Source organism: Micromys minutus (genome assembly GCF_963924665.1).
Source record: "Micromys minutus genome assembly, chromosome: 13".
Taxonomy (NCBI): domain Eukaryota; kingdom Metazoa; phylum Chordata; class Mammalia; order Rodentia; family Muridae; genus Micromys; species Micromys minutus.
This window is the reverse complement of record NC_137982.1, coordinates 13,265,782-13,293,521: the sequence shown is the minus strand read 5'-3', so window position 1 is coordinate 13,293,521 and position 27,740 is coordinate 13,265,782. Positions and strand designations below refer to the sequence as shown.

Genomic DNA, 27,740 nt, shown 5'->3' with positions numbered 1-27,740 from the left:
TCGCTAGCTCTCAGGAAAATGTGCCCAATGAAGAAGGAATATCTTCCTCACTCACCCTGTATTATGTATACCCCAGATAGCAGCTCCTGTCTGCTTTCTGCCCAACTCAGCCCACTCTCTGCTCAGACCCTTTCATCCCACTCCACTTAGTCCACCCCCTGCCCCTAGTGGGTGCTTTCTTTCACATTGCCCCTCCCTGTACAGCTTTTCCCTACCTTGTCTGGACAGGATCACCTTGACCATAGGTATTTGTTGAAGTAAGGGTGCTGGTAATACCACCTCAGATGTGATGTGAACCTCAAAAGACATCTAAAAAGAACCAGGAAGGGCATTACTGGCTCTTTGCATATTCTTATAGCTCCTTGACAAGACATGTGATTTAAGACCTCCAATATGAAGTGAAGGATCTCTCCTTTGTACACCTGAGAAAGCAGGCTTAGAGAGACTCTCTTGCTTCTCTCCTGGAATTCTGGGTGCACTGAGTCCTTCTGAGGCTGAGACCCTGGGTCATATAAACTCAGTACCCAAAGATACCAGACTCTAAACTAGGTAGTAGCCATATCGTACAGAGAAGGCACATGCATTGGAAGATTATTGGCAGTCACTTAGATCTCCAGAGATCTACAAGAAAGCCCTGTCTGGGCAAGTGAGCCTGTTCTGGGGGTTTTGCAGTACCATGAGAGAAATCTGGGCCTATGGTTCTTCCTAGTCGATAGACCTGGGCTGGGAATAACTCCTCTCTCTGAAGGAGAGGGATAAAGGGCCTTTACCCATAGGGCTGTCACAAGAAGCCAGTTTTCAACAAGAATCATCATGGGGCCCCAAGACAGGCTGCACTCTGGACAGCTTTTGTGAAGCTCTGCTTTCCTGTGGCTCTTGTTTAGTCTTGCTTCCAGAACCCCATCATATGCTTGGTGTAGATTGTACATATCATATGCATGGAGTCAGGGCTGCAACACAATCACTGTGCGCAGCAAACAGAGAACCACCAGAAGTTAGGTGTTGTACCCTCAGCAAAAAACCTGCATGAATCGTGATTCTCCACACAGCTGGGAAGCAGTGTCTCTCATCACCATGAGAAACCATCTCAGAGGACGTGGCACCTGCCCTGAGTTCCAGAACCCTCCAGTTTTTTCCATTCCTGTATCTGCATGAAGTGCTGATATGATGGTCTATTTCTCTATGGTGCTAGAAAGATCTCACAGAGAACCACCCCTATGTGTAGAAACAACACATGTCAGCATTTGAAACTTCCTTGAAGATTTTCCAGCCACCCAACTTAGAGGCCTAGGCAAGGAAAGGAAGCAAGGCCAGGCCGAGTGTTGATCCCTTGCTCTTTACACTTCACAGGGATAGATACTGTTCACAGCTAGAAGCTTCCTGCTCCCCAGGCACCAGGCCAGTTCCAGGTATAGGAGATGCAGCACTAGACCGAGCACATCAGAGAGGGGTGATAATGAGCAGAAGAACCAAGAGTTAACAGGGCAGCCATATAGTTCAGTATGTGGACACTGCTGTGACAGCTCCTTTAAGGGCCGTGTCACCAAGAGACTAGTGGCTGTCACCAAGAGACTAGTGGCTGATCGCTCCTTGTATGACTCAGGAGGTGGGGCTTCTGCTTTATTCACCATGCCTCTTTGTCTTTGCATATGTGAGTTGCAGATTTGCATAGCTATAGCCAGTACTGCTGATCTTCTCTCCCAGCAACCCATAAGACCCTAAACCTATCCCTTCTCCAGTAGGCTTTCTCAAACTATGTTCCCCCACCCCTGCCAGTACACAGACCCTCATCTCTATTCTGTTTGAGGAAGCATTAAAATTAAATGATTACTGTGTATTATACCAGATCTGTCCCCCAGTAGCACTTGACTCTGAGACTGCCTAGGTGTCACAGCCACCAGCTACTTGATCCTGCTATCTGTGTGTGTACCATTTGGTTCCGCCCTGAAAGAAAGTTATCAGTATGCTGCAGGGATGAGCCACTTCTGCTTTGTGGACCTTACTCCACATAGTGAGTCCACCACTCAGAGCACCAGGTAGATTGGTTCTGTGTTGTATCAGTGAAGCTATGGTGAACAGCTACATCAGGCATAGTGGAACCACAGCCTACTCAGCTCACTGCCCTATAATCCATCTCTTTGGGTTGCCTCTAGAGCAGCTCCAGCTGGCAGCTAGGTGACAAATATAATCCTGTGATAATGTCTCTTAATGCAAGACAAATAATATCCTGTTATATATGCCAGAACCAGGAAGACTTTGCCTCCAAACACTGGCAGGCCCCTGTCCAACTCAGTGACCTCAGGCATGTAACCTCACCTGGCAGAGCCTCGATTTCCTTGTCTGTGAAATGGAGGTCATCATAAAACCTGCCTCACAGGTTGCTATAGAGAATAAGCAGGATAATGCATGTAAAACCAGCCAACACTCTCCGAGTGCTCAGCAAGAGGTAGTTGGTTTTAATCACTGCACCTGCTTTCCTCCAAGAGCTGATTCCCATCTGCATGTCTTAGGGGAGGAAAATCTTGAGCTAGTATGCATGAAGACCAACTTCATTGTGTCTCCTCGCCTTCACAGGCCTCCCTGCTCATCTGCGTTCCTGTGCTAATCAGAATTTCCTGACTTCTCCCTGTTTGTCTCCGTTAATGCTGAAGAAAGGGGCTCCTGCACAGATGAGCTGAGGCGTGGGCTGACACGCCTGTGATTCGAATGTCTTTACTATAATCTAGTGAGTGTGTGCGGGGGGCCTATCAATACTGGAGCTGTGGCCAGAATGGGCAAAAACCAGCAGCCCGGCCATCTCTGGCCCACAAATCATCTGAGGAGCTCTGGATGGGCGCCCACATTTGCCCTAACTTAAAATCATCCGAATAGCAAGGAGACTTCACAAGGAGACATTGATTCTTTATTTAGGGCTTGTTACACGGAGTCAGCCCCCAGCATGCCTCAGCTACTCCACACTTGCAACAGAAAGCTCTTTCAGTCCTGTCATTCCAAGGGTGGCTTGCCCAGCCCTGTCAGGGTTATCTGATTGGTTGTGGGGTGATCCTTCTTCCTACATCCACCTTAAGACCCTAATGTGTACTGTGCTCAGACTTGAGAATTTTTAGATTGGAGGTCTCTGAGGCTGGGACAGGCTTCTCCATGTGGATGTTCCTCCCTTATGAGATGGGGATGATAAGTGAAGGCCTTGGCAAGGGTGGGTGGGACATGCTGGCTGTCACAGAGTGAGTCCTCCATGCTCCTACTGCCAGTATTAGAGCAAAGGAGCCCATTCCACAGCACAGGGGAAGTCACCTGGGCAGCTGCCCAGCTAACCGGTGAGGGGCAGCCTTCAGACCAGCACAGCCTCTTTCTACCCTAGGAGGGCTGCTGAAATCCCAACAGGAATTTGGAAGTATTCCAGTGAGGTACAACCAAGATGAGGACTGCCAAAGTCTATAGCTTTCTTAAGGTTGACCTAGGCTGGTCACTCCCACCTCTGCTGCTGGTTCTTAGCTTCTACACTGTAGTTAGTTTGTAAGGTTGTAGGATTGAGGAGTTAGAAGCTCCCCAGGTGATTGCTAAGGTTGAGACCTAGAGCATTCCATCTATCCCAGCCTGGTTGCCAGCAATCCCATGAGGCAGGTAGTTATGCCTGTGCTGAAGATGATAGCTAGGTATGGGACATGGGGGCAGATAAACACAGCTGGCTCAGGAAGCATCTGTGTGTCCCCATCTCCCATCCACTTCTTTGAAGCGAATAAACAGAGCCTGTCATGTCATCTAGGAGCTTGCTGGTCTGGGAAAGCATGTCTGCCCACGGGTAGTGTTTATGGAGACACTGTAGAAGAGCTGGAGCCCTCTTACCTGAGCCACCTAGCAAAGTTTTCTGAGGAAAATGACAAGACAAAAGCCCAGAGGATCTGGAAGAGGGTATTCAAGTGTGAGGGAGGTAGATTAGATTCCACTAACAAGGGAAAGGCAGCTGTGAAAGACCCAAGAACCTTGAGTGTTATGCTCTCAGGAGTCCAGAAATTCCAAAACCCAACTAAGATCCTAAGTCAGAGAGGCAGATAGTCAGTTACAGAGCCACCTGCTGAAAACTTAACCTGGAAGAGATAGGATAGGGTGGGGTGTGGGAATGACTCCAGATTGGTCTCAGTACCCTGTCCTTTATGCAGCCAATCAAGGCCTGTGCTCACTTTGATAATCTGCCATTATATTATAATTCTTAAGATTTTCCCTGTGAACTTATACTTTCTATGAAGTCCAGTGGGACAGTGGGGATGGATACCAGCAAAGGAACTAAACCTGGCCATCTCAGTCCCATAGCATCACCATGCCCACATAGCACATCTGATAAGTGCGTCTTCAATGGAATGAGTGAGACCATCAGCCCATGGTCACACTAGTTCGAGCCAGAACTTGCTTCAAGCACAGCAGGAGAACTGTAGTTTCTTGGAAAGGTGAACAACATAGGGTCTGATGCAGGAGCTGTCATGCACTGTGCTGACATTTCTTGTCCTTAGTGAAAATGACAAAGGGAAAGAGACAGAGCAATCATGACTCCTACCTTTCTGACCACGGAGGCAGAGATGTATGGACTGTAGCTGTATCAAGAAGTAAAATTAAAACTGGTAAGAACACAGGAACTGAGTGAGAGATTGCCCAGTGGTTAAGAGCATGTAATGTTCTTCCAAAGGACCAGAGTTCAGTTCCCAGTACCTACAGTCTTATACACACACAAAATCAAAAATAAAACCTTTAATAGAAAGAAAAAACATAAGTGCATGTATCAGCTAGGAAATATAATGCCCAATAAGTTAGTATTTTTAAAACCATTATCACATTATGTAAAATTGGACAGCAAAAGTCATGCTAATAACTTAACATTGATTTTCTTCTTTTCTTGGAATGTCAGTAAATAGCACACAAACAAACACCTTGATAGAGAGAATGGTTAGATTTTAGCAGCTTTTTTTTCCCGAGAATGTTCACTTTATAGTGGGCCCTACTTGTCACACAAGCAGCCATGACAAGACCAGTCTCTGCCCTGAAGGAGGACCTTATTTGTGAGCAATGCATTGTGGAACCATCCATCTGCAATCAGTGACACTGTGACATTGCATTGGCACTGTTATCACCAAGCTGGAAAGGCAGGTTGAGTTGCTGGAGATTGCATGGCTAATTTGAGTGAGGGATCAGGATAGGCCTTTTGAGTTCAGCATGCATTCACTCTTTACCATGTAGAGTTTAAGCCCAAAGTTTCAAGATTTTTAATGGTTTCTTTAGCAAAATCAGTCCTCTGGTGTGCCAGGTGTCCCTCCACACTGTAGGTGACTGTCTCCTGAACTTCACAAGATTCCTCTGAATGAAACAGCTAACTTTCTATTACAAAAAATGTCAAGCCAAATATTTATACCAAATAAACAATCACCTTCTACCCTGACATGTTCTGTTGATCATTGAAAATTGTAGTTAAGAAATTTTTATTATAAAATGTCTCCTCTTGGCTATTTCATACCTACAGTGCCATGCCTTTCAGGACACTCACACTGGCATGAGCCATATCCATCTCCCAAACTTTGTCATCTTTTCAATCTTAAACCTCCACCCACTAAACAGCTCCTCAACTAACCCCATGCCTCAGAAGCCACCATTGTCTTCCTCTCCCTATGTATGAATTTGATCATTAATAATTACCAGTCTTTTTAATAGTCTTACTTCTCTTAACATAATATCATTGAGGTACATTCATACTGTAATGTGTCAGGTTACTCTATAAGGCATGTGTAATGTATGTAAACACCACATTTTGGTTCAACAGGCAAAGAAAGCACCTGCTATGCAAATATGAGGACCTGAATTCAAGTTCCTAGCACCCACATAAAAACAGGGCTTTGCTACATTCCTGTAATCTCAGTGATGAAAGGCAGATATAGCAGGATCTCAGAGCTTACTGGCTTCCCAGTACCATAGAGGTTTGATGAAAGATGGTATCTCAGAAAGTGGAGAGGGGCCAGCAAGATGGTTAAGCAGGTAAAGGCACTTGCCACCAAGGCTATACCTGGTTTCAGTACCCAGGACCCACATAACAGAAGGAGAGAAACAACTCCAACGGGTTATCCACTAACCTATGCACACTATTGCACATACTCACTCCTCCTATACACATATACAAATGTATTTTTTAATTTTAAAACTATTTTTAAAATTAGGTATAGAGTCATTGAGGGAGATACCTGATGTCATCAACCTATGCCTCCACACACACATTACCACACACACACACACACACATCACCACACACACACCCATTACCATACACACACACACCCATTACCACACACACACACACACACACACACATTACCACACACACATACCTATTACCACACACGCACACCCATTACCACACACACCCATTACCACACACACACACACACACACATTACCACACACACACCCATTACCACACACACACATACACAAATAATATTGCCCATGGGCAGAATATTCTCTCATTCTTATATAGTCTATCCTTCCCAACCTGTACCTGGTATTTTTAGGATCTATATTTTATATTTTTATGTTCCTTACACAGAATCTGGCTTATAAGAGCTATTTTTAAATGTTTGAATATATAGATAATCTTCCAAAAATAATGGTTTTAGAATTTAAAGTCTATAAAGAGAAGAGTCCTGTTTTTCTCTTAAAGTCATATAGTAAAAATAGGATTTTGATAACAGTTAAATTTGTTAAAGAGCAGAGGAGTCAGCAGGACAAAGAAAGTGTTGGAAGAACCTGGTGGGGGTTGTGTTTTCACACCAGCACTGAGGATGCTATATGGATGAAGCCATTATTTCTGGAAGACTCAAACCTTTGGAGTCACAGGCTTCACCTGCTAACAAAGATTCAACTCATTAGTGATGGAGTTTTCGATTGATTCCATATGTCAAGAAGATAATCCAAGAGGGAAAACTTGTCTTTTTGTAACAGAGTCCTTGATGGGGTTGAGCAGCTGTGTTTTACTGTCCTTGGGGTCATAGATGGAAAACTCTCTACTAATGCCATCCAAGCACAAATGCTCACGGCCTGACTCCCCGTTGCCATCAGCAGGTTGCTTCAGCACCTAGAGTGTCACCTAAGAAGACAAAAGGTTTAATCAATCAAATAAGAGAACTAAACCAGCAATTCCTGCAATTTTTGTAAAATAGAGAATAACAAGACACTCTTCTGTGGTCTGTTGAAAACTGGAGTGGGGATAGCCATGACAGCTATAGACACTGGTGTACTAAACAGGGGATGAGCTCTGTTTGCTTACCCTGGTCCTGTATCAGGAGCCTTCACTGAGTCCTGCTTATCTTCCAGAGGGACTTACATCTGAAGAACTGGAGTTCTGCATCCTGAAGGTTTTACCTTTTGTGTTGTCCATTGGAGACAAATTTATGGGACATCTACAGGAGCCTACCTGTGAGGTGTGACCATTGTCAGTATCTTGGAAAGAGAGTCACTCCAGGGCCAGGCTCTGGGTGACTGTGCCTTTGCCTTCTAGCGGTATCTGCTTCCATGCCTGACACCTGATATTTTTAAAGCCTTTTCAGAGAAGAGCCTCTGTTGTCACATTTCCCTGTGGGTTTTCTATCCATGCCCATGTCCTTTTGTCAGGTTTTATAACCTGGGTATCTGATCCAGGGGGATGTCACCTCCAATGAGTGGATAAGAAACCCAAAATATACATGTCTCCTAGAAGGTGAGACTCTCTGCTCTCCAGCCGCTAAACCCTGCCTCAGGCTAGCTTCACACACAAATCCAGTTGCCAACTTTTTTGAATTCACTCTAAGCAAGTGTGTTTCTGGCAAGGCTATGCCAAGGCTCTAGGTACAAAGTGCTCATCTGAGCAACTCTAACAAACTCCACCCTGAATACAAGCACCACCAACCCCACGTGGTGCCGTCAGACTTCTTTACCATCAGACCAAGCAGGGTCTATGTCAAACCAAGGCCACAGGTCCTGTGGCAGGAACCAGGATTGAGCTCATTCTGTGCTGCTTAACTGTCATGCCTGCACTTCTAACTAGGACCTAGGGTCTGCACTGTCTCCAGGGAATATGGAGATGTGTTCAGTACAGACTTGCTCTCTAAGGCTCCTTGTCAGAGAGAATACTGGGAAAGACCGTTCTAGCACTGAGGGTAATGATGTCTGGTAGCATTAAGCAAGGACGAATGACTGCCACACCCAGGCCTGAGTCCTGGCAGAAAGGAAAGAATTTTAAGAAAAGAAAGCAAGGATAAATATGGTGGGCAATATGGCTTGTGACTAGAAGATGCTTTTGGAACAACAGGTGTGGAAGAGCAGACACAAAAGGACTCAGAGGGACTGTCTGAAAGGGCTGCTCACCTGGCCAATGTCTCCCCATCCTCTCCCATACAAGACCCTTGTGTGTCACATACATTGTGGTGCAAACAAGTCTGTCTGCTCACACGAAACACAGCAGAAACAAGACAAATCCAGTCATCACGTGAAGGCAACACCCAGGGAACCAGGAATCTTGTGTAGGGTGGTGATGTGGTTGAATTTTGGCCAAAATTGATATGGACCAGAATGAATAAGATAGGACAGAGCATGAAGGTGCACCCTTACCATTGCAGCCTGGTCCCATGCCACGGTCATGAATGGCAAGCAGTGAGTAAATGTGTGAGACACCACCCAGGCTGGATGGGAAAGACATTAAAAGTCTGACTGGTCAACTGTGGATCAGTGAGGCTCTGACAACCAAGAAAAGGAGGCACTGATTTGAATGGAGATAATGAATCTGTAATTGAGTGCAGACAGTGAGGTTTAGGTGCCTCATGTAGTCTAGTAAGATTCTGGGCTAGTGAAATGTGTCAAAAGTCATCAGTATATGTAAAATCACCTAGAGAGAATATTGCCCTACTGTGTTGGCTCCAACAGTGTCCCCTGCCATGGCCCCAGTAGTAAGGAGAGAGACTTGCTCGGGTGAGGTCTACCTGGACTTGGTTTGGCAGAGGAGGGGTAGTCCTTGCCAAAGTGATGTGAGCAGCGCACATCCTTCCCTGGGGATGAGTGGTTCACTCTGCTCATTCACAGTACAGTCTGCAGTGCTTCCCCGCCTTGTCAGCCCGGAAGCTCCAGAATGATTCTGTAATTCGTTAAGAAACTGAGAAGCAGCTCATCCAGAACTGTTTCTAAACCATTTCACTTTTCTCAGCAATCACTTTTATTTGTTGCTTTAGGGGCTTGCATAAAGTGCCTCCAACCCTTTGTAAAATTAAGGAGGGATGAACTATATAAAAGTGCATTTCCTCCATTGTTGTGTTTCTGGGCCATCCCTGCAGCCTGAGGAGTGGGGCTGCTCAGTTTCTGAGTTAATATTGGCTAGATTGAAGCATAAGAAGTTCCTGGAACTTTTAGGAGCCAGACAGTAAATTTAACACATAACTCATTAAAACAGGATAAAAGCAGAGCTTCAAACATCTTTGTGTTTGCCACCAAGTCCAAGAAAGGGAGGGGGTGCCCTTAACACAGCTCAAAATGTAAAAGTCAGATCTTTCAGAACCAGGAATGCCAAACAAAATTAAAGGCATGTCTGCATAGACAAATACTGCAAATGAGTTCAGAGAAAGTGAAGCATTGACTACATAGGGTCTGGTTGTTTGTTTGTTTGTTTGTTTGTTTGTTTTAAAACTTAGGGTATCATTTTCTTGACTCGGTGTACTTTCTGGACAGAAATTTACACATCAAACAACTTAAACACAAACTTGTGCAGGTAGTAAATTTTATTTTTGATCACTCAGTATTTTGTAAATTATAACTTGGTATAGGTCAAGGCAATGTGAGCCAGGCATGGCCCTACATACCTGTAATCCCAGCATTTAGAAGGTTGAGGTAAGAAGCTCACAAGTTCAAGATCAGCTTGAACTACATAGCAAGACTCTGTTTCAAAAACAAACAAGCAAAATATTCATTTTGTAAATTAGTTTAAAATGACTGTCCACAGTTGGTATCTATGAAAAACCTGATGCCACTCTCTGCCCCAGCTCTGAAAATGCAGCTCTGCCTTAGTAGGGCCCCTTCAACATGAGATATTGACGGACATCAGAGGTCTACCTCTAAATACAGATGGAAGAGTTTGGAAATCATCATATTGGCAGGCACAGTACTAATTTGCTATAGATTGTGATTGTCAGTAACAGGGAGGCCAGCTTCTCTGACCTGGTATATGTATAGTTCTTCCAGAAACAGCTTCCCCACCATAAACTAGAGCAGTTGATGATGATCACACTCGTGTGATAGTGAGTTAAGGAGCAGGCAGATGTGGAAACCTGCAGAAAGGGGCCTGCTCTAACCATTATGTTTCTTCTCCATTTCCCAGGAAGAACCCATCACCTTCAGTGAGGAAGCCTTTGTGTCCCACTACCGCTCTGGAGCCATGAGACAGTTTCTACAGAATGCCACACAGTTGCAGCTCTTCAAGCAGGTGCCAAGCCTCCCTCAGGACCTGTGTCAAGTCCCTAGTGGGCATTTCTGCAACAGTTTCTACCTTAGGCACTAAGAATGCAGGATGGGAAGGGATAGGCCTAGAGAGGACCAGAGGGTAAGGGTTTTTGTAGAAAGGGCTTCTGGTGACAGACAGGCCCTTCCTTGCCTTTGGCTGGTTTTAGGAATGCACCACAGTGCCAAGCTGGATGGCTCCCTTGTCCATAGACAAGCTGTAATGTATTTGCTTTTTCTCTGTCCAGTTTATCGATGGCAGACTAGACCTTCTCAATTCTGGTGAAGGTTTCAGCGATGTCTTTGAGGAAGAGATCAACATGGGAGAGTATGCCGGTAAGAAGCTGCCTGTGGCCCTCCTAGCACAGAGGGGCTTGCTTTCTTTTTTAGGAGAGGTGGGGAGGAGACTGACTTCAACCTTGGCCTTGGAAGAGTTGGGAAATTCCTTGTTTTGTGACAGTCTGCACATAGCTTGGCCCATGTGATGCCTCTGATCTCAGAGCAGTTGATTCTCCTAAGTAGAAAAGTCTGGCAGAGTGTCATGACCAGCATAATACAAGAGACATCAGACTCTGAAGTAGGGGCGCTGAGTTCAAATGGAGTCTCTACCTCATTGCTAGCTGTGACACCTGGGACAAGTCACTGATGGTACCACAGACTACTTTGTAGGTCTTCTGTATCAAGAAAGTGAGTCATTAAGAAGTATTGTGCAATACACCAAAACAGTCCCTGCTCTAGAGTCAAGTTCAACACATGTTTCTGTGCAGTGTGAAACATCACCAAGGTAGACACAGTGATATGTAGTCACAGCCACTTGGAGGCTGAGGCAGGCAATCAATTGAGCCCAGGATTTGGGGACCGGCCTGTACAATACAGTCAGACCCTTCTTAAACAAACAAATAAGTAAATAAGATATGAGCATCATTGCTGGGTGGCCAGTCCCAGAAGAATCATTCTCTCAGTTTTCAGGGAAAGCATCTCGGACACTGGGAGGTGTCAGTAATGAGCACCAGCTGAGTCCCAGACTGGCTATTGGTTTGTCCTTTGATGGCAGAGATAATAATACATGTAGTTTCAGTCTTTGGAGTGAGAATAATGATACCCTCTTACTACTGAGCCTGCCTAGTCTAGGCTGTGCTGATGACCGTGGGAGCAGGACAAGCTTGTAGAGGCAGCTTCACATCCACCTGTTGATGATACAGGCCCAGTCAGCCCACACCACAATTGTTAAAACCAATACGGTTTCTGGACAATCATGACAGACTGTTGACAAGCATTCCCTGAACACTATATCTAGAGCTGAGCAAGCGGTGTGAGCTCCAGCTTTGATCCTTGGGGAAAGAGAGGCATGACTAAGACAAACACAGATAAAGCCAGTGCAGGAAGAGAAAGACTGAGTTGTGGGTAGTTGGAATAGTGCTCTGTTAACTCTCACTGCACCACTTATGAAGGAGCAGACTCTGAGTCAAGTTCTGACCTTGGGAAAGCAGTTCTAGGAGATAGGCTCTATGTATTGCTAAATAAAGCCTCTGTTGAAACCTCCTTGACCCTCAGGATGCAATGAATGGGGTTCATTCACAACATCTGTCATCACATTCTATATCAAAGAATATAGATGTGACCTGAGCTAGAGGGCTGTTCCTAGGAAAGAAGAAGGCTGAAGATAGTACAGCGCTTCCCTAACATCCATAATGCCCTAGGCTCAAGCCTCACTACCACACAAACTTGAATTGTGCCAGAAGACTTAGAAGTTCAAATTCATCTTGAAAGCCAACATGAACTACATAACACTCTTTCTCTCTCACACACACACACACACACACACACACACACACACACACACACACACACCAAAAAAAAGATGAATTGAAAGAAGAGAAGGTTCCAGAGGACATAATATTTTAGCTGCCTATAAAGTTACTCTGATGGCAGGGAATGGTGGCAAGAGAAGAAAAGCACAATTTTCCTGTCTCAAGGATGGACAGATTGTTTGCTCCAGAGCCCAAGGTGGTTCCCTGTAGTCAGGGTTTCAGGCTGTGCTGATGAAACACAGGAGGGAGATGTGGGAGTTTTGGGCATTTATACAAAACCTCCCAGAGAATGGCCTGACTCAACTGCCTCACACCTCAGAGAGTGGGACACACAAACCTCCTGGCCTTTCTCTACATTGTGAGCTTTCCAGTCACATGAAGGCAATTTAAAGGCAACTATAAATGATAGCATCTCTCACTTTTCTTCCCCTAGGCAGTGATAAACTGTACCATCAGTGGCTGTCCACAGTCCGGGTAAGTGTACCCCATTCACAACCACCTGGTTTCCTCTGTGGCCTCCTGACAGCCTCTACTCCGTAACCACCTACAAAGCTGTCTCAAGTCAGCTTTCCTTGTTCTTTCTCTCAGCTGAAGATACTTTTGTCTTAGTGCCAGGCCACCATCCTGTGGAAGGGACTAGAAGGAGACAGTTTCCCTTAACAGGGAAAATGAGACCAGAGAGACTCCTTCCTCTTCAGGCCAGTCAAGGCCAGTGGAGTGAAATATTGTTCTAGAACATTTCCTTCCCTGTCAGGCAGTTGTCGTGATCACAGCAAAGCCAAAGGCACATCTTCCTTGTTATACTCAGTGTCTTTCACTACAAGGGCTCCTCTGGGAGACTTTTCTTCACTTCTTACTGCAATTGTGAACAATGTGTTGTTGAACTGGGAACCAGGTACTTAGGGTTCCTTTGGCCTCTAAAGAGTTCAAAGTTTTTCTAACTTTTCCATGACTTTCTAATGAGTATGTTCTCAAGACCTACTGTGTGCTAGGGACACTAGCCCCTGGGAATGGGGGGGAGGGGCGAGGAGGTCCTGTCCTACCCAGGGGAAGCTCCCCATCTCATTAGAGAGGCAGGTATGTAAACAGGCGACTCCAGCATAATGTGATAAGTGTTCTTTTCTGCTCCGGGCCAACCACAGCTACTGCCAAGGCAGGTCCCATGGAAGTGGCTGCAGTTGGCCAGAGTAAGCAGCTCCCCCATGAAAGACTGCCTTTGTTCGTGGATGGCCAAACACAACACTTGGCACATCAGAGGCGAGCAATAAGGACCTGCTGATTGATTGATAAAGGGAGTTTCAGTACTCCAAAGGACCCTTTAAACAGCCTTCTGAGTAATTTTGGAAGCCAGAACGGAATAGATGAGTGGGTGAAATTTTCCTATTGTCCTACAACATTGAATGCTTTCTAGGTCAAACTGTGTTGTTTTTCATTAAAACTCAAAATATTAAGGCAAACAGCAAAAAAAGTTGTGCTGAAAATTAAAGTCAACACTTACTTTCATCCCTTATGTGACATGTTTGATTTAAAGTCCTCTGTAGCATGATCCCCTGGACCCAGCATTCCAGGCTCTGTCCATGCCACCCCATCTGGACTCATTTCCACCATGGGTCAAGAACCCCTGTCCCTCCCAAGAACACACCCACAGCTCCCAACTTTTGCACTTTTTTATGTGCTATTTCACACTCCGAGCATATTCATATCCTGCTATGTTCCATATCAACCTGCACTCATCCTCCATGGTCTAGGTCAAATGTTTTCTGCGCAGAGGCCCTCCCCAGTCTTGTGGTCTCCAGACTCCCTGCATGTAACCAATGCAGCTCTCACCATCCAGATGTGGCATTTTACCCTGTTATGTTCCTTAGCCATACACACGAAGCCTGGTGGTCTTCAAAGAAACCCCTCCCTTGGCTCAGAGCCTTAGAACATGCTACAGGGGTATGATACAAAAGGCCTGTGCACTTCACTTAGCTGCCTCCTAAGCAATGTATGCCTCTCATGCTCCCCAGGGAAATGACAAACCATGTTGCCAGGGACTTCTGGTTGATCAGGAGCCTGTTTTCTTTCCTTCCATGGAGTCAGCTAGGTCGTTCACAGTTATGAAATATGACAGAATACTATCTATAGTAACTAGAAATTTTTTAAAGAGCTTCTGATGATCATAAGGAAACTCATACCTCAGATAACCTGGACAGGGGCAGGTACTGAGCAAAACATTGAGCCTACTGTCTCCCCTTGACTAGTTATCACATGCCTCTTCTCCAGTCCCTACACATGTGTGTGCATGTGTATGCAAGGGGGGAGAGGGAAGGAAGGGAGACAGAGAGTCAGCGTCTGCCATCGCCCTAACTAACCCGGTAACCACCTGGGCCTGCTTCTCTTCTCACGTCACATGCTCTGAAGATGCTGTCTGGCCTGATTAAAGAGAAACCTTTTTTGTTGGTGCTGGCCCACTCTCCCTCCAGCCCACGTTGTTGATTGACATTTTTATTACAGAAAGGAAGTGGAGCGATTCTGAATACTGTAAAAACGAAAGCTAACCCAGCCATGAAGACTGTCTACAAGTTTGTAAGTACTGCTTGAAGTCCGGAAGCCATGGATGGGTTCCTTCATGAAACCAGACTCTTTTTGTTCGTATTTGTTTTGTTTGTTTGGGTTTGGTTTTTGTTGTTGTTGTTGTTGTTTTGTTTTGTTTTTGTCATTTTTGGCAGAGGAGGATGAGGAGGTGGCGGTGGTGGCGGTTTGGTTGGGGTTTTTGTCATTTGTGAGACAGGGTCTCACTATGTAGCTCTGGCCTATGTAGACCACGCTGGCCTCAAACTCACAGAGATTCTTCTGCCTCTTTCTCCCAAGTGCTAGGACTTAAGATGTGTGCCACTGTGCCTGATACAACCTGACCCTCCAGTGTATAAATGCCTCGATTGCAGAAGTGACCAAACAAAGAGTGGCCATTCCATTTCTTAGCACTAAAGGTTCTAAGAATTGCTTAGCACTGCTGCTCTATAACCAGGACTGTGTGCATGGTGAGGAGATGACCCTCATGTTTAACTTCCCCATGGCAGATTATGTGGATGGTTACAGACAGGGAGTGTAGAGACCAGAGGATTGGGAAGCCCTCTGTTTCATAACTATGGGCACAGTGGGGAGACCACCCTTAGTTCTATCCCAAATTCTTCATTCTCTCTCTTACCATTGTCCTATAGGAAAGGTGTTATGAGACCTTTGCATCAGTCCCTGGCTCCATCTCTCACAAGCCTCAAGCATTTGTTCTTGTGTTTTTTCCTACTTGCTTGTTTTGACCCTGAGCCACATATATGGAGTGGTTTTATTTTATTTTCATTTTTAATTGTGTTAGTATTTCCTGTGCTTAAACTCTAGATTCTGTACTGGATGGGTGGCTACCAGCAGAGATGCACAGGCCAAAACTGACAGAAAATAGAAGCCATAGTGTCTTCTAAAATGAAATTTGGGAAATGGTACTACAAAAACCTAGCAACTGCTTTGTTTCAACCCTTCAATGTAGAAAGGAGATGGACCCTGAGCCTGGCCCTGGTAAAGTATAGTAGGGTTCTGAGTCTTGTGGCAGGTAAAGCTGCTGTTCTTTTACTGGTAGCTGTCACCAGGCTGCTGAGGTAAATAATTATAGAGAGCAGAAGAAAGGCTGGGGAAGGGAAAGAAGAAGAAAGTCTCTGCCGTCAAAATGCAGAAAATGAAATCTCTGCAGCTTCTTTAAGGGATTTTGTTTTAACCTTTTACCTTTGTATTTGTTTTCACAGCCATTATATTTTTCAACTTGATGATCCCATTTTTTCTTCATTTTTCTAGTAATCAGAGAAGGTGATTCATGGTGGACTGAAATCAAGCATAGACCCGGCTGGAAACAGAAAGGGAATCTTAACTTAAATTAATTTTTCATGCAGGCAAAAGATCATGCAAAAATGGGAATAAAAGAGGTGAAAAACCGCTTGAAGCAAAAGGTACTTGAAGTTCTTATTCAAAATGTATAAGCACCGTGTATGAAATGCGTGGCCACAAAAAAGTAGGATGTGATCAATAGAAGGCTGTTTGATACAGTGTTGTTAGCACACTTCAAAATGCATTACCAGCTGTCCGGGAGTTTCACACTGTTATAAATATTCACAGACAAAAAATTGTCTTCAAATAACATTAAGACTCTTTGTGGGCTTAAACCCACAAAGGCGAGTGAGTTCAGAGTTAACACTGTCTCCCAACCCACCCCACCAGGCTTGGGGTTTGCAGGTGTCCAGCAACATTGGCCCCTCATACAGACTCACCACTGCCCTGGTGTCACTCCATTCCTGCTGCCACCCTCTGCCCCAGGTCTGGTCTTAAACCCAAAAGCATACACAGAGAAAGGACTACCCTGTTTCTAGCAGATATACACAGAGAGTGAGCAGGAAGGGAATACCATGGGTCTCCCCCACACTGCAAAGAGCAAGAGTAGCCTAGCCTGTGCCTAAGGTACATACAACAAACAGAGGCACCAATTAATTGTCTCTATGGTCCATCAGAAAAATTGTGTGTAGTCACTGTGGCTGAAATTTCCCCAGCCTGAGTCTCTTGGGGAGAGCAGCAATGTAACCGGAGCGGGGCAGGGGTGTACATGTAGTACTATTGCAGCATGCCCTCCAATACTGTGACTGACACACGTGTTCAAGATGAGCCAGAGTAGAAGCTGTCACCCCAAATCCATAGAACAAAGCTGTGAGTGACGAGACTGGTTCACAGGTGAGGTAATTCGCCCAAGGCCACAGTGCGTGAGCCTAGCAAAGACAGGATTAGAGTTCAGATCTGTTGACCTCTGCTGTCAGAATACTTCCACTCTATACCACCCACTGCTTCCCCCCCCAAACACGTGTTTTCTTTTACAAAAGATGTCTGGGGTCGTTTTCCCCACATCCCTAAATGTACCACTGTCTAGGCAATTTGTGTTGGTTCTGTTTTTAATTGAAAGCAGTTTTAACTTTATGAAGTCAGAAAAATCCTCATTAACTTGAAATGGGTCGAAGGAATTGATTCCTTTCTTTTAATTGGAAAATAATTTGCTCTTACTAAGCATTTAAATTCCTAGCTTTGGCTGACAATGAATTCTTAACAGCTGAGATTCTCATCCTGTGATGCAAACCTTGTAACACAATCCACACAGACTGCATGGCAGTCTGTTCACCCTGGCAGACAATGGCAGGTGGGACTCTTTACATAGATATTATCTGAGTCACTAATCATACCTTTTTATCCCCTGTCCCAGTCACGTGAACATGACTTACATGTGTCCAAGAGGGGGCTCCCCACCCCCCAGTGTCTAGATTGTAGGCTATGGTTGTTTAATATATTGCCTGAAATAAGCAAAGGTGGGGTCCCTCCTTAGGCGCCAGACAAAAGGCCTCATGGGTCTCCTTGCACATGCTGACATGAAGACTGAGACTGCCCTTCAGAGAGTTCCTTCCCACCACACAGTCGCGGTAGCAGCTAGCAAAGCTCAGCTTTGTTCCCTGTGTTTACCCAAAGGCTCACTTACACAATCTAGATCTTGTTCTCTCTCCACACACTCCACCTTTCCTTCCTTCATAGACTCTGAAGCCGTTTCCCTTCCTCCCCTGCTCCCTCACCAGCCCACACCAGTCTTTTCAAGAATAGCTTCAGGAGATAATGTTCTACCGAGAGTCAGTGCATCTCAGGTGACACAAACGGTGAAGGCATTTTATAGAAATGTGGCTTGTCACCACTGGACTGTTGACAGATCTATTAGTGCACCCTTTTCAATTTTCACTTTTCCCCCCTTGGCTCTTACAGATTTCCACAGACTTGATATTTCGCAGTTGTTCTTGGAAGAGCTGTTTTGTAATTGAAACCCCAGCATTGTTCAGTACATACAGGCCCCTGGTCTCTGGTGCTCTCTAGCTCTTTTTCTTGAGCTAATTTAGGATTTAGCTTCTCCTGACCTATCTCACTGTAGTGGAAAATATTTCCTTGGCTTTCTTTTCTCCCCCTTCCATCCACCTTTCATGTAACATGGAACCTGTCTCTATGGCTTCCTGATACACAGGCATTGCAAGCTTGGCTTCTGCTATGAAATTGAGGCAGTCGTCAGCAAAGACCCAATTTTCCAATGTGCTGGGGTTGCCACCTGGCCTCCTCTAACTCTGCATAGCAATGGTGACCTCGCACACATAATCAAGAACCCAGTCTTGCCCTCTTTGCTCTTGCCTTGGGTTTGAATTGCAAATGGAGGATGTGGGGCTGACCTATGAAGAGGTCACCACGGTGTGTGGAGGGTCCATCTCTAATATAACTAAACATGGCCCCTTTTCCATTCCTTGTTCATCTGTGCAATAGATTTTTCAAAGCCTCTGAAATAGCTTTCAGGGTATCTGTGACCACTGGCAAGTGATTGTTCGTAGATCCTATAGTGTGGCTTTATTCCATGCCTGCTCTGCTTCATCCCTGGAACAAAAAAGAACGATGGAGAACATATTTCTCTGGATAAATGGAACAAAAGGGTCAATTTCTACTGTAGCCTAGCTTCCTTTGAAGTTCGACTTGCTCAGAGTTAGGAAGAAGGAGAAATGACAGGGATTCCAGCCATGCCTTCCTAAGTGAGACAGTGGCACTTCTCTGGGAGTATGTCTTCACCAGGCTTGACCTGAAGAGGAATATTAATTACCAAATTGTACTCTGTGTCCCTGGTTCAGGCTGTCTGGATAATGCACTTTAAATCCAGTAGCTGCACACTATTCTTCTTCACCTGTAGGGGGCACTAAAAATTTGCCACCCTATAGAGGCCTCTTGAGCTGTAGTTCTGTCTTCCTTCTGTGTGACCCTTCAAAACAGATTTGGCCCACCCTCTCTGAAGCCCCTTGTTTCTCTTTTTAAAAATGACATTTAGGTCAAATTGTTCATGTCCCCACCCCCACCCCATTTGCCAACAAATTATATGATTATTGTATTTGTGTGCCCTTAAGGAATCCCTGTTTTTTTTTTTTTTTTTAATATCAAAGTGATTTAACCAAATAAGCCCATTTCATAGCCATTTGGAGAGTTTCTAAATCACAGTTCTTTAAACGACAAGTTGAGCTTGATTAGTGTCTATGATTGAAAGGAGCAAATTCACAGTTGGCTTGACTTTCTAGCCAAACACTTGCAATTGTAATGAAGGGCGTGAGCAAGCATGTGGAGGCAGGGAGAACAGGTAGACTCTTACAGAACAGACATTTTCACACCGTATCACACAGCTGTCAGCTCCCTGTCTTTAGACACATTAAAATATGCTGCAGCCTCAATCACTAAGACTCCAGTTTTGGCTACAAGTTTGGTATCAATATTCATACTTTAATTTACATTAGCTGTTATGGGAAGTGGGCTAGGAAAAGACAGGTACAACACAAATCTCAAAGTGGAAATAGGTTCTCTCACAGGAAATGAGAAGGCACTGGCCTTGAACATACACACCCATTACACCTCCTTTCATGGGGATGTGGCATTTAAGCTTTGGAGGCCAACAAGAAGATTTCAGTCTGGTTGTGTGGGATATTAACTGTGTAGCCCTGAGGGTATTACCACCCATCTCTGTTTTTCTCATCCACAAACTAGCGAGCATCTTAGAAGAGGTGAGGTGTTTTAACAGCTCCGTAAATGAGAATATATCCTCTCCATTTTTGGGCTCATACCTAGAACAAGACAGTTTGCCCAAACACCATGGAACCCATGTCACTGAAGGTTGCTCACATAGCCACAGCAGGAATCTTGCCAAACCATTCCTTTGGTTAAAGCTACCCTGTCCTTGTTAACCTCAGCCTGCTCAGCAGAAAGTGGAGTGTTCTATCCATTCTTGGAATGCTGGGCCCTACTCCCAACTCCAGTTGTGAATGCCTCACATGGCCTTGCTTCTCGGCTGCAGAAAGTCTATCCCCAAGGTCATTTGAGTTGGCCTCTTGAGTTATAGCTCTGTCTTCCTCCTATGTGACCCTTCAGGAAAGATTGGTCCACCCCTCCCTGCAGCCCCTTGTTTTGCTTTTTAAAAATAGCACTTAGAAAGTCAAGGTCCCCCCCCCCCCCGTTTGCCAACAATCACGTTTATTGGGAAATTAAGCAAATCAAAGAAGAAAAGTAATATCCCTTTTCATCTTCATTTTCATATGGTATGCCCCAGCCTTCTAAAAAAATGTTTCTTCCATGTGTCCTTGTTTTAAGTAGCTCATAAATTTTATTAGGTTGGCATATATAGACACATACTACACATAGACACACACACATATACATACACACACGCATGCACACAAAACCTTAATTCTGTTGGACACCTGAGTTACTTTTAGGTTTCTTCATTTGAAAACATTTCTAGAAATGGAATTAGTGACCCATAGGACATTTGGATCTTACAGCATTTTTATATAAGCTTCTTCTAGTTTGCCTTCTTCCAAGGAGTTAGGGTACCCATATTCCAGTCTCTTACCTGATGGATCAGTTAGTTCATGAGCCACGGTATCTTTAATCAAGGAATGCAGAGTTGCTTCTTTGGTTCCTACTCATGTAGTATGTCTGCTGGTAAACAGAAAAAAAGTCCACTATTCTCATTGCTCTCTTGACTGGAGCTCCTCTCCCTCTGCTGCCTGTGGTATCCTCAAAGGAAGCAGTTGTCCTTCCCCAGATGAAGGAAATAGTGAAGAAGCCAAACACTCAGTGGGGGAGCCATGAAAAAGCACAGAAATTTTGAGGTATCTGGATATTCTAACTAAACAAAATGTGGCTTTTAAACACCCAGGCACATTTACCTTTCACATGTTTGGTTCAGCTTAATGGAGATTTATGGGAAAGCTATGATAGACTCAGGAAAACCTGGATCCCAAGGAACTCACAGTCTAGAGAGCTTCACAATAGATAGCCAAGGTGTGGCAGCCTGGACCAGTTTATCAAGAAGAGCTGCCAAGGAGGGAGAGGAAGTCATTTCTGATGGCCCAGCATAGCATGTACCCACCCCCTCAGACCAAGATACCTTCACTTTGGCTTTAGTTAGGAGTTGATATGATTTAGATGTCACCAGTCCTTATTTTAGGTTCTTCCACTTAGCTCCGTGGTCTCGAATAGGTTACCCTATCTGAATCCTATGGCTTCATCTATAAAGGAAGTATAATCCTATTTATTTCATGATCATCCTGAGCACTAAATATAGGAATGAAAATCCAGAATCTGGAAAAGTAGCTACCAGGATTAAGTGCCTCACATGCACACACACACACACACACACACACACACACACACACACACACACACACACAAGTATTGAGTCCTTTCTGTTTGCACAATATTGGACTCTATCAAAGCCTCCTCATAGTTCATCTCATTTAAGCCATTCTCAGTGGACCTTTGCCAAACATTGTAAGAACAAAATCTCAGAGGGTAGATGAGTCTGAAAGATCAGGCAGCTAGTTGCTGGAACAGATAAGGCTAGAAGACTTCACTTTTTTGCTTAAAACTTAAGCTAAGGCACTTTACCTCCAAACTATTGTGTTGTCTTTTAAAAAATAATTACTTAGTAGTTTTCTAGTTAATATATTTTCCTGCCATGCACACATGGTAGAGGGATATTTTCCTGGGCCAAAAATGGATTTATTAAGGTTTGGCCTCATTCACCCTGTGTTAATCCTCTAGATGCGCCCACACACACCCGAACTGCCCCTTTTGCCCTTTAGTTGCTCTCTGACATGGAAGGAGCCCCTCCTCTACTTTGTTCCATTTGACCCAGGCACCTTAGGGCAGCCCCTTTCCAAACAATCCATTTCTAATTGGCTGTCAGCAGCCCCTTTCATCACTGAGCCTTAGCTTAGCTTAGACTTCCCAATCCAATGTGGGCCACATGCCCAAGCCCTGTTTGTAAGGCCAAAAGGTCATCACCTTCCTGTATCATTGACCAAGCAGAAACTCTTCTAGGTTGACTTGTACGGCAGCTGGTTTCCTAGGAAAGGAAGCCAGGAAGTAGGGCACTAGGTATGTAACATTGTTCACTCACAAGGGCACACACTTGCATGCACATACATATAGATATACACATATACATGGATAAAGCTCTCTGTTTCATTCCAGTAGTTTATTGGGTAGCTAATGATGCTCTAGACACTTACATTGCATTACCTATCTCCTTTCATCTTTAGATCCCATGTCCCCACTCACAGATAGGGAAACTGAGACTCAGAGGTCTTACCTATGTCTCCTCCTTAGTACACAATTATTTCCTAAGTAACCACTTTCTGTCTCATGATTTCTCTCAGTTGAGAAAAAATGGCCAATAATCAGAAGTCTCTTTCTTGACTGAAATGAATATGTTTTCATAATGGGAAAAGTTGGATATTATGTTACTTAATTCAGGTGTGAGTTATAAGTGAAAAAAATTACTTAAATGTTATTTATTTGTACCTTTATTCTCAGACTTGTCCTAAGCAACTTGCTTGACCTCAATAAAACTTATAATGCTTATTGCAGAAGGAGAACACATGCATGTTTTCACTAGTCCACACCAATGCTCAGCTGATGAGCACAGCCAAAGAAGCCATGGACTACCCTTTACACATGGGGAGTTTTCTTAGTGTCGTTTACCAGACACACAAAGGACATGTAAATGTTTAGGTTTTAACAGATTTCTTTCATCCTGTAGATACTCTGCAGGCGAGGGAGACCCTTAGGCCCTTACAGAAACACAAGGAGGGCCAGGAAAATAATCTGTAGTGTCACCAGTAAGCAGATAGAGAAAAAAGGCCACACTCACAAATAATCAAAGTAATGCAAATTAAAACAACAATGAGGTCTAATTTTTCACCTATTAAATTAGCAATACATTTTTTAAATGATAAGGCTAACAAGTACCGTGAAACTGATAACACACCCATTGCGGGTAGTTGGTGTAAATTGGGAAGCAATTTGGTAGAATGAATAAAAAGGCTTAGAAAATGTTTATGTTTGACCTCATGCTTTCATTCCTGGGGATTTCCACAAAAGCAATACTACAAAAGGAAAGAAAAATGTGACATGCATTGCTAGCATTTAGAAAGAAAAAAAAAACACACCCACTAGTGATGGGATGAGTTATTAAATCATTAGATGTCTGCTCAATGAAAATATTATGCATCCATTAAAATTATTATTATAATGATTATGTGGCACCATGGTGATGCTTATATTGGAGAAAAACAGGATATAAAATTATGCATGAGCTGTGATTACAAGTAATTTTTAAATGTCTGCATATAGACAAAGTGAATGTGTGAAAATGAAAATAGCTATAGAAGAATGCAGAATGAAATAAGTTTCTCACTGGAAATTATTATGTTTATGGTTTTCCGTGGATAGTTTTGGCTTCTTTGGTACCTCAGTGTCAGAAGGCCAAATTAGTTTCTGTTTTCTCTGCCTCTCCCAGGGGGCCAGGCACAGAATAGCCTGGGGCAGTTTTTAGCAGACCTCTTGGCTTGTGGGGAGGAAGCAAGAGGGCAAAGGGCCAGGACCCCAGTGTGAGCCTAGACCTCCCTTCTTCCCACAGGACATCACTGAGAACGGCTGTACATCCTCTGCAGAAGATCCACTGCCAAAGACCATACCATCCCCACAGGCAGAGGCCAAGGACCCCAAACTTCGAGAAGACCGGAGACCAATCACAGTCCACTTTGGGCAGGTATGTGTTCTGTCTCTTCACCGGGCTGTTTGGGTCTTATGGTTTTGTTGTATCAGAAGGTGGAGTGTGAGCAGGTCACGGGTTTGCACCCAGCTCTCCAGAAAGCAACTCCATGATCTTTACACCATCACACGTTTGACATATTTTGAAGATGAATTTTCAGAAATCTGGGTGGGAACAACATGGCACTGAACATTACTAGCTCCCCTGGTAGATGGAGTCATTAAATGTACTTGCTGTCTCCCCTCCTAGGCACTGCATTTAAGGTGTCTGTTATCTAAGCATCTCATTAGAGCACTTTGGCATCCAGGCCCTTCTTTGCACCTTCAAATAAAAGGCAACAAGCAAAGGCTTTATAAAAAAGTCAATTAGGAGTTCTTTATTAATGTACTCCTTGAAAATCAATATTGGGGGTTGTGTTTCTCTGAGTAAACAACCATGCTTTGGTTCTAGAGATCCAACTCTTTACCCAACTGCTTGCAAGTACCTGAGTGCTTAAAAGAATTGTCTATTCATTTGATTTTATTTCTTTCCTCTTAATTAATACATTGTACTCTTTAGAGAAATTGAATTTTTCATCCATTTTATACCTGTGGTTATATTTTCAATTAAAAGGATTATGTATCCTTCCCTACTTCTCTTCAATCAACTAGTCTAATTTATAAATATAAATGTGTAGTGTGTGGCCTTCAGTGCTTTTGGTTTGATTTGGTATCTGAAATATGGTTCTGTTGTCACAGTTTGCAAGGTTACTTGTCACAGTCGTCGTTTGTTTGTCTGGTGCTGGGGCTCTGACCAAGGACCTGGTGCTTGCACAGCAAGCTGTGTTGTACTACTGAGCTTAAGTCATTGGATTCTTTAGCCATTCCCTGGATGAATGATAAAGCTAGTCTGTATGAGGGTTTGTCTTTTTGTTTTGTTTTTAGATTTTACTTTCTATGTTTATTTTTATTTTTCCCCATTAATCTATTTATTCACTTTACATCCCAATTGCAGACCCTTCTCTTCCCAGTCCACCCCTCACATGACTCCTCCTTCATCCCTCCCTCCCCTTCATCTCTGAGAAAGGAGAGGTCTCCCCTGGCACCTCAAGTTACTGCAGGACTAGATACATCCTGTCCCACTGAGGCCAGACAAGACAGCCTGGATAGGGGAACAGAATCCACAGGCAAGCAACAATGTCAGGGACAGCACCCCACCTCTAGTTGTTGGAGGATCAGCATGCGCACCTGCTACATATGTGTAGGTATGACTGTCTGTGTGACTTCTATTTACTGTTAGTGAGATTGCTATTTTACCTCAAAAAGGACCTAGAATCTGTCATTTAAAACATTTCTTATAAGCTGGAGAGATGGCTCAGCTGTTAAAGGCTAGGCTCACAACCAAAAATACAAAACATTTCTTATTTTAAGAGGTATTTATCAGGTGCCATTATGTATCAAGCATTGAACTATTTAAAAATACAGAGAACAAAGCCCTTGAGATGGCTATCAGGTAAAGATGCCCACAGCAAACCTGAATTCAGTCCCCAGCTACTTCATGATAGAAGGAGAAAAGCACCTCTCCCAATTTGTCCTCTGACTTCCACATTTGGGCCTGGGCACGTGCATACCCCACATACATAAGCAAACCCACATACAAGAAAAATAAAAGTGTAAAAGGAAAAAGAATTAGCAAAACAGCCACTGTGGGTTCTTATTGCAAACCATAAACAGACACATGAAATCATTCTCTTCTAATCAGTCTTTTCAGGTAATGTGTCCACACCTCGTCAATTGAGGAAATCTGCACCTCTTCTAATTTTATACTTCAAGGGGTGTCATAGAACCTGGCACCTTCTGTAAAGCAGAAGAGCTGACTAACTAGCCATTCTCTTCAAAGCGTGCCAGTGTCTGCACCCTGAGGACCTTCCTCCTCTGGGGCTCAGGCCCTGTTGGAGTGATTTGCACCCTAGTTTCTGCCCATGTTTGCCGTAAGCACAGCCCTGGTTGTCACCAGCATGGCATTCCAGAGTCAGCTCCCTGCTTTCCTTTGTCCTCATTCCTGCACATGCGAACCTGCCCATGAAAGGAACCCTCATTGGAGTTGGGAGCCCATTACAGAGAAAGAGGAGGCGGGGGAGAGGGAATTCATGGTGTTAAACATTCCATTTTCAAAACACACAAAAAAGGAGGCCCTATGTGAAATAGAGAGACCTTCTTCCCATTTCAGCAAGAAATAGAGAGATGCTTTAATGTCATTCCCAGCTAAATGCAGAATAAGAGTGTGTGTGCTCACACGGGTGGGGGATAAACAATTAAAAAGCCACCCCAAACTCTGTTGAAATAAGAGCTGTCTGTGCCTTCACAGGTCTGCAAACTGGAGAGGATGAAAGTGGCTTCCCCCATCCCCCGTTTGTCACTTCCCTCACGTGGCTGCCAGCATTATGCAAGTATACAGGAAGGCAGGAATTTTTTTTAATGCATGCATACGGATTAAGGTCAAGCCCCTAGTATCAGCCATGCAGCGGGCTCTCCCTTCCAGCTGCAGCCACAGAGCCTACCCACAGCCGCGAGATGCCTTAATTGAGACGTGCTGTCAAAGTGACAAACACATTTGCATACAGTCTACACTCTATTTATTTTCTCTGGAAAGGTCTACAGTCTGCTGTTGGTTGAACATTCTTAATCAGTTTGCTGTAAGTGAACCGCCAGCTAGCTCACTTGAACCGGGCCCCTTCTTATTAGGTGACAGATTAGCAGGGAGGAGGGGGATAGAGAAACCACAGACACCCCTTTTTTTTTTAAATTCTTTCCAGCTTTGCCCCTGGGTGGTTACCTTTCACTTCTTCCCTAGGACCTTCTCTGATGGGCCATTGATGGCAGGAGTACAGTCCTTCTGCCCAGTCAGAGTTTTAGGAGTTCTAAGAGTTGAAAAATGTTTGCTACATTCTGTGTTTGCTGCTGCATCCGTACTTGCACATTGTTCTCTAAACCGTTTGAACCTGGCATGCATCCAGACTGTAGCTTCATCTTACAGTGTCTCTATAGTCACAGATTTAGCATACTAGTCCACTTTTTCTAATCTATAATAAAGTTTAAATGTTCACTTATGACTCACCAGTGCTCTTCATATATCCCTAGTATATAAATCCTCTTCTTGGGGGTGGAGGAACAGGACTCACAGTGTCTTATATGAAGGCAGGGACTATTGACCTTGTTTTATGGATCAAGAGCTGAAAGACCTGAAGGGACCTGCTCAGAACCACATTATCAGTATGGACACTCTAAGCAGTCTGACTCAAACCCCAGTCAGATCACACATGCTAACCCCCGAACATTCTCACTCTGGGCTTACATTCCTGTGGATTTTTTCAAGTCCACTTACTTAACTAGAGTTGGATTTAGTAATACATGTCTATAGTCTTAGGCCTTGGGAAGCTAAGGCAGGAACAACACAGGTTTGAAGCCAGTCTGGGATACACATAACATTGTGTCTCAAAAGTAATTAGTAAGATGAAACAAAATAAAACAAACAAAAAGTTCACTCCTCCAGACTGTGAAAACCTGTGTGATAGTGACATTAACATTTCTACATGACAGTCCTGGTACTGGTGCCTAGGCAGGATAGTCCCAATGGACACATCCTACAGGGTGACAGCAAAAGGCCCTCTGCAGAGTCCACAACAGTATGGGAGTAGTTGACAAGAGGGGATTCCAATGCCAGGAGAAGCCACTGTCAGGGAGAAAAGACAGTTTCCTATCCACTGCTCTCCT

At 44.2% G+C, this 27,740-nt stretch overlaps 1 protein-coding gene across 4 annotated transcripts in view; it reads left to right on the top strand.

Moving 5' to 3' along the window:
* The window catches only part of DENND1A (DENN domain containing 1A), a 460,146-nt gene that overhangs the window by 392,127 nt on the left and 40,279 nt on the right, over positions 1-27,740 (top strand). For all 4 annotated transcript variants that reach the window (XM_080927212.1, XM_080927210.1, XM_080927211.1 and 1 more), the window contains exons 14-19: positions 10,376-10,480; positions 10,743-10,830; positions 12,739-12,779; positions 14,802-14,873; positions 16,226-16,282; positions 23,854-23,985. In XM_080927212.1, the coding sequence (XP_080783338.1) occupies positions 10,376-10,480; positions 10,743-10,830; positions 12,739-12,779; positions 14,802-14,873; positions 16,226-16,282; positions 23,854-23,985 (495 nt within the window). The remainder of the gene's footprint in view (positions 1-10,375; positions 10,481-10,742; positions 10,831-12,738; positions 12,780-14,801; positions 14,874-16,225; positions 16,283-23,853; positions 23,986-27,740) is intronic.